Below are 7,768 nucleotides of genomic sequence, written 5' to 3'. Positions count from 1 at the left end.
TGTGTATATGATTTAATTATTCTGCTGCATCAAGTCATTGTATGAGATTATAGGTGATTTTTAAGGAAGTTGACAGGATTAAAACCTCCAGGGTGGTCCTGGCTGATGTGGCTCAGTGGGTAGAGTGTAGGCCTGAGAACCGAAAGGTCCTGGTTCCAGGCAGGGCACGTGCCTGGGTTGCTGGCCAGGTCCCTACTTGGGGTTGTGAGAGGCAACCAATCAATGTTTCTCTCACACATTGATGTTTCTTTTTCTCCCTCTCCCTGCCCTCTGAAAATAAATATAATCTGTTTAAAAAAATTCTGGGGCCACAAAGGTGCAAAACGAGCCAGCAAGTTACTGACAGAAAAGGATTGGCTTTTTAAAATCTGGTCAAGCCTTTACCTTAAAAAGGGCACAGTAGTTTCAGAATCTGACTTTCCAGTCAAGGAGTATCTGGTAACTAGCACCACTGAGCAAGAGCTATAGAGACAACAGGAACAGAGAGCTCAGCCAGGAAGACCCACTCACCCCCACCCTCAGCTCCCCAGCCTGAGGTGGAAAACCTAAGAAGACACATGATTTTGGACCAGCCTGTGTAAAATCATAACTGGGTGTCCTGGAGCTCTTAATCTGTCATATAAGGGCTTGGGTAATGAGACATTTCAAGTCGACTGTTCAAACTGATTTCCTCAGACAAGAGATTACACATCACACAGAAAATATTGCACATGACTCCTTTATTATACTGATCTGGAAAAAAAGATTTCATAGTTATGCTCAAAATGTGTGCTGGACCCAAGTGGCAGGGCCAAACAACTGGAACATGATTCAGAAATCAGACACAGTGAAAGACACACCCGGATGTTATTGAGAGACATTTCACGGCCGTGAAACAGTACGCAAGGGAGGGATTCTAACACACACAGCAGGACGAACTCCCACCCCTTACAGATCAAGGAGCTGATCCACCTTGACGTGAGGAATGGCCTATTTTGTGATGATCACATGTGGGAATATTTCAACCGCCACTAGAAACCCCAGAAGGGTTTTTGTTTTGTATTTTACATATATATATATAATTTTTCTGTAAAAGTAAATGCAAAACATAAACATTCAGGATTGATCCCAATCTTCTGGAGCTGGCTTTTCTGGGCCCAGGCAGGAAATGTTAGTTTGAATTACCATGCATTCTTCTTGGGCTGGAATGACTAGAGCCCCCCTGGCTCCACTACCTCCTGCCCCCCACCCCAGTCACCTGACTACAGCACAGCACAGGAACACAAAGAGGCTCTCTTGCCTCCTCATTGGTCAGGCCTTAGCATGGCTCCTCGCTATCCCCCTACTCAAGCAGGTCCTTAGTAATTTAAAAAAAGCACTAGCAAAAAAACCAGTTTTACTACTCCTGAACTCTCTTGAATAAGAGTCTTCCCTCAGCTTGGACTCAGGCCCCAGGCCCCAGAGGTGCCGTTCTGACTAGACTGCATGAAGGGAGTGGGTGCAAGAGACAAAATGGCTGGAATGAAATTAGGAGCCACTGGTCCTCATCCGCAGCTACAATGTAAGATGCCTACAGATGTGGTCAGTGTGACATGTGCACAGGAGAGGAATGGGATGGGCAGGGAGGGTGTACTTGGGAAAGCAGTCTGCCTGCTTGCCTTCACTTCTTGGCCTTGCCCTGGGCAGCCACAGCCTCCATGGCTTTACGGACGGTCTCTTCATCCCCCAGGAACTGCATGGACTTGATGGGCTTCAAATTCTTGTCCAATTCGTAGACAATGGGAATACCAGTTGGCAGGTTCAGCTCCATAATAGCCTCTTCAGAGAGACCTGAAAATGCCCATCATGATTAGCCAAGCAAGACAGGACTCCACAACACCCCTTAAGTTTACTACTTATCCCCCAGGTGACACAGGGCTTTGGTAGGAATTAAAACAAGACGCCCTTTCTGAAATTTGAAATAATGAACTGTATTATACAGATCAATCACTCAAGGAGTGCCCCCAATACTTACTTTTCAGCCACTGAAAAGCAGGAAAAAGTATGAAAGGTATGTACCACGGATCTATCTCCCAAAGTGGGATCAGAAAGCACACAGTGGAGCAGGACTTAAATATGTCTCAGATGTACTGTGTAGTCCATCCAGTCTGCCAAAATCAGCACATCTGGCCTCTAGACCCTCAGGTGAGACAACTTAAGATGCAAATTGGAACCCTGGCCAGGTGACTACGTTGATTGGCGCATCGTGCTGCTCACCATAAGGCTGCCAGTTCAATCCCCAGTCAGGGCACTTACCAGTGGCAACCAATCGAAGTTTCTCTTACATCAATGTTTGTGTGTGTTTCTCTCCCCCCCCTCCCCCATTTCCTTTTTCTCTAACATCAATAAACATGCTTTTGGGTGAGGATTAAAAAAAAAAAAATGCAAATTGAGATTTGTGTGTGAAATTGTGCCAGGTTGTGATTAAGGTATGATTAAGGAGGATTTTATCAGCAATTTCAACTGGCAGTCCTAGTCTAGAGGTGGGCATCTCAAACTTTAATGTGTATCTGAATCACCTGGGCGATAGATGCAGCTTCTGAATCAGGTCTGAAGTGGGACCCCAGGGGATCCGGCCACCTCTGCTGCTCCAGAAGATGCTTTGAGAAACAAGGGTACAGGGTATGATTCCTCTAGGAATCAACCCAGGCTGGCTCTAAGGCTAACATATGCCCCACCATTTCCAGTAGATTTCCTTCATACTAAGTAATTAAATCCCTGATAAGTGGCAGTTCTGCTTATCCCTCTGTGAGGGCCCCCCTGAAAACAGTACATACCCTCCAGATGCTTGACAATGCCCCGAAGACTGTTGCCATGGGCTGCAATCAGTACCCGTTTCCCCTCCTTGATCTGGGGAACTATTTCTTCATTCCAAAAGGGCAGAGCTCTGGCAATAGTGTCCTTCAGGCTCTCACAGGAGGGAAGCTGGTCTTCAGTGAGGTCTGCATATCTGCGATCCTAAACAACAAAACCCAATCCACACTCTTCACTTATTGGCAGTTGCATCTGTTCTGCCCATTCCTCACCCACCAAGGGGTCAAAGTGATAAGTAAAGGTCTCTCCCCAGGGCACAGAATGAAGCTGAAAACTTGGAAAGAGATCATTATTATCCTCTCTGCCCTATCATCCACTACCAGGAAAACTAATAGTTCAGAGAAACATAACTTAGAAAAGGAGAACAAGGTTCTTCCCAATTCATTCTATCTTATGGCTTTGGAAGGCCCATCCTATAGATAAGTTTTACAAAATATGGCAGTAGAGATACAATAAACGATCAGTTAAATCTTTTAGCAAATGAAGGCCATTTCTTGGAGAAGGGGGATTACAATGAATTATTTTAACATAAATTATAAGGTCATGGGACTAGGCTGTACTAATAAAAGCTACAGAGTGAGGCCCAGACTCTCAATCCCTGGTCCTAGGTGGAGTGAGCCAGACCTCACTTGGTACAGACTTGCACGTACCTTACTGATATTGCTGTAGAAAGGATGGTCAGGCTCCATCGGTGGTGGTGGGATATCGTAGGAGCGCCTCCAGATCTTCACCTGGGCCTCACCATGCTTGGCAGCAGTTTCTGCTTTATTAAGGCCAGTCAGACCCCCATAGTGCCGTTCATTGAGACGCCACGTCCTCACTACAGGCAGCCACATTTGGTCAATGGCATCCAGCACTGTCCAGAGAGTCCGGATTGCTCTCTTCTGCACTGAGGTGAAGCAGATGTCAAACTCATAGCCGGCATCTGGAAATCATAAGTTCAAAGTGGTAAGCTAATCAGGTTGACTCTGGAGTCAGAATTTTCTTACATATAATCTCCACACAGGTAGTCCAAAAGAAAACTATTGGGCTAAATATTCAATTTTGTATACTCCAGCAGGAAAAACTGTAATATTCTGCCTTCAGGGAAGATAAAATTTGTCAACTTACATTACAGTTGATGACATACCTCCCAGTGGTATCCCAAAAATGTGTTTAACCCCAGGCCTAAATGTACTGTCAGCCAACTAACCTGCCATCTGTGCTGCCTATCCTAATCCCCAGAATGCTGTGCTTTAATTAAACACATTTTAAGACTTTATTTTGGGCCCTGGGTGGTATGGCTCGGTGGATTGAGTGCTGGCCTGCAAACCAAAGGGTTGCCAGTTTGATTCCTGGTCAGGGCACGTGCCTGGGTGCGGACCAGGTCCCCAGTAAGGGGTGCATGAGAGGCAACCACACATTGATGTTTTCCCTCTCTTTCTCCCTCCCTTCTCCTCTTTCTAAAAATAAATAAAATCTTTTTAAAAAGGAGTTGTTGGCCCAACCAGTAGGTTACAATGATTAATCTTACATCACGTCTCATAAAAAGTTACTCTCCTTTCCTCCTTAAGGAGGAATATGGCTCTTCCTTATGGTTTAGGCCAAGAAGACAGTTCTGTTTTCCTCCATGAGGCTACAAAGCCTTCTTTGGAATTTAGCACACTTTCCTGGATATTGCCTCATATTGAGGCTGCCAACAGTCATTAATGAAATGTGAAGTGAATTTTCCTGTCAGTCATTCAACTGAAAATGAGGCAAATAGGAACTACCCTGATGGCGGGGAGAAAGGATTAATCACTAGGAAACCACCACCACCCACAAAGGAAGAGGACAAAGCTCATCACTGAGCCTCAGGACAAGTCCTAGTAGGCTCGGCTACCATCTCCTCCCTAACCTTATGGGGAAAAAAGCTGCTCCAATAAAAAGGCTGAGTCACTGGGAAGCAACAACCCATAGTGCAAGTCTCAGCTCCCATGCTGAAAAGCAACTGGTTATTTCACTGCAATTATTTCCACTCTCAATGGGATCCGTACACAAATAGGTCCCCAAGGAGAAAAGCAGTTCCCTTTAGGACGCTAACACAATTCTGAAGCCTCTTCCTTTAACTTGCCCGTCAAAGCATAGTCTAGGGCACTCCCAGGGATGGATTTGCGAGTGTAGTGTGGTGTGGACTCCATCCTCCCTGAGGAGCAAGACTGCAAGGGCAAACTCAGTTCTCACTAGCTTCCTCCTGAAGTCAGATTCAAGAGTATATAAACACTACTGTCACTTTTTTAAAAAGGTTTTATTTGTTTATTTTTAGATAGAGGGGAAAGGAGGGAGGAAACATCAATGTGTAGTTGCCTCTGACGCGCCCCCACACTGGGGACCTGGCCAGCAACCCAGGCATGTGTCCTGACTGGGAATCAAACCCGCAACCCTTGGTTTGCAGGTCAGCACTCAATCCACTGAGCCACACCAACAAAGGGCTACTATCACTTAAAGCCCTGCTGAACTTAATGTTATTTTAGGTCTTTTATATTATTAGATTATTCATAAAGGCCTTCATTATTCAGAGTTTTGCTTTTAATCTTTCATTTTTTAATATAATCATCTGTGATGCCAAAGTAGGTATTAACATTTTTAGTGGGACTTTTTAAAACTAATGCTACCAGCATTTACTTAAAAACTGAAAGAAGGTCTGTTATTTTAATATTACAAATTTAACCTTTTGATCAGTCTTAGAGCTCAGCTACAATTTCTTTGCCATCAGCAAACCACCCCAGACGGACCCATACAGTTCTTCCTGCAGGGCAGCAGGAGAGAAAATGGCCTCCTTTACCAGCGCTTTGCTTCCCTGCCTCTCCTAACAGTATAAGGTCACCCCAGCCATATCAAAGCATTCACACACCTGCAGCAAAATTACATTTCCCAGACTTTCCAAACCTTTGCTTTATTTCAGAAGGATCTACAGTGAAGGCAAGAAGCTGGAGAGGGCAACCTAATAAGGCCAAATACCTGTTCCACATCAACCAGGCATCAGTGACCCTTTTAAATGACTACTTCTTTGTCCACGGGTTAGAAGGGAGCAGAGCCAGACCTGGCCAAAGTGACTCCTCAGTCCAAAGATTCTTCCACTTGCTGGCAGCAGGGAATGCTCCCTTATTAGCATTTCAAAATCACAGACTTATCTGCCACAGGGGCAACCCTGCCTAGGCAAGCTTATCTCACTGCCACTTCCACTTCTGCCCAGCGTCCTTGGCCAGCAGCCTACCAGTTCCTCACACCCACCGGGTTACTAAACCCCAGAACTGAGGCCAAGGCACTGGACTAGGAATAAGATATGACCTTGGACAAGTCATCTTTCCAGTTCTCACTATCCCAACTATAAAAGAGGACCAGAAAGGGATGGTGGAGAGAAGCATAAAATATGCATACTTTATGGAGCTGTGGGAGGATCAATTCAAAACATTCATTCATTCGTTCGTTCATTCATTCAATTATTTGCGGATACATTTTGGGCACAGATTTGTGGAATACTGCTGAGCAGCAAAGGCCTACACAAGAATGTGGATTTGTTGGTTTCTTGATGCCTGACGGATTCCCCCCCCCCCCGGGGCTCCGCGCCACTCCCTCCACACTGGGAGATAAGCATGTGGCCCGTAGCCTTCCAGGATCCACGGCAGCCTCTTAAGAAGGCTTGGTTACAGATGCTGAAAGACACTGGGCATTCAATTTGACCACCTGTCCCCGAGTTACTAAATACTCAGACTAAAAAGGAGAATTTCACATGGCTGTGTTGTAGAGAGCACAACCCGCTGCAGGGCAGTTGCCCCAGAGTCCACTTCCTGGCACGCGGCCCCTCACACTACTGGGTGACCTTGAGCAAACTGACCCCCCCCACCACCACCCGGGCCCATTTTCTCAAGTGCAAAATAAAATGCTGGCGAGATGAAGCCCAAGGTCTTGGTCCTCTCCGGGAGGGCACGGGGACAAGCCTGGAGGCCCTGACCCAGGGGTGCCCGCTTGGGCCTTGGCACCCTTACCCACAGCCCGGCCCGCTCCCTACCTCGCAAAGCCTGCCCGCCACGTTTCGCCTCTTCGTGCCCCGCCGGGCTCAGGTCTGCATCGTACCAGCCGCTGAAGCGATTTTCCAGGTTCCACGCGCTCTCGCCGTGCCGGATCAGCACTAGCTTGTAGGCGGCCATGGCGGTGGTTCCGAGTGCGATGCAGACTGGGGCTCGCTGAGATTCCGGAGTGGCAGCCCGGCCCAGCCCCCCGGCCGCGCCTGCGCACTAGCGTCCCGCCGCCGGCACCAGCACAATCGCTCACCCTAAATCTTTCCACTCGCTGGGAACCGCTGTAGCCCTCCCTCCGGGTGTGCGCATGCGTCCTGTGGGGGGCGCTGCAGCCGCCCCCGGGGAGGGTGGGGTGAACCGTGGTACGCCAGGGCGCATGCGTCCTCTGCCTTCAGCCGGCGTCAGCCTCTGCGGTCACGGAGCGCACGTAAGCGCCCTGGGCGACTGTACCCTTGGGTGGTGCTGGGGCGTACGTGCTGACCAGAGTGTTCGAAAGCCACCCTGCCCTTCTACTTAGCTGTCATTCATAGGACTCTCATAATAGCCCTTATCAGTTGAATTGCTCTTAACTCCGTCACACACAGAACTTTCATACAGGAATCTTCACGCTTTCACTCTATTTGCTCTGTATCTTTGGGCAGCTCATGTAACTTCGCCCAGCCTCCTCTGTAAATGGACATCATAAATACTTAGCGCGTGCCCATTTACCTGGAAGATGCTCGGTAAATAGCTGTATTGATGTCATTTCAGTGGGCACTGATCTATTTTACACGTAAGGCTTTGACCGCTGGTTCCAAAGCCATGCTCTCGAACGCAGAGCTCTTTATCCCACATCTCCTAGTCTCTCTCAGCCTTTAGACCTCCTGGGTCTCCAACAAAGAAGCAAGCCCTAGAAC

The 7,768-nt window shown here is 47.6% G+C and overlaps 1 protein-coding gene across 1 annotated transcript; it reads right to left on the bottom strand.

Annotated features, from left to right (window-relative positions):
• Nucleotides 1–702: 702 nt before the first annotated feature.
• On the bottom strand, nucleotides 703–7,127 carry PGAM1 (phosphoglycerate mutase 1). Its single transcript, XM_045854679.1, has 4 exons — nucleotides 6,863–7,127; nucleotides 3,483–3,757; nucleotides 2,796–2,976; nucleotides 703–1,809 (listed from the first exon to the last, which is right to left on the bottom strand). Exons 1-4 carry the CDS (start codon nucleotides 6,999–7,001, stop codon nucleotides 1,640–1,642), a joined length of 765 nt encoding a protein of 254 aa, XP_045710635.1. The 5' UTR covers nucleotides 7,002–7,127; the 3' UTR covers nucleotides 703–1,639.
• Nucleotides 7,128–7,768: the final 641 nt, after the last annotated feature.

This window comes from Phyllostomus hastatus, unplaced genomic scaffold (assembly GCF_019186645.2).
Source record: "Phyllostomus hastatus isolate PE091 unplaced genomic scaffold, TTU_PhHast_1.1 phas_scaffold_1066, whole genome shotgun sequence".
Taxonomy (NCBI): domain Eukaryota; kingdom Metazoa; phylum Chordata; class Mammalia; order Chiroptera; family Phyllostomidae; genus Phyllostomus; species Phyllostomus hastatus.
The sequence above is the reverse complement of the archived record's forward strand: the minus strand, read 5'-3'. Positions and strand labels throughout refer to the sequence as shown.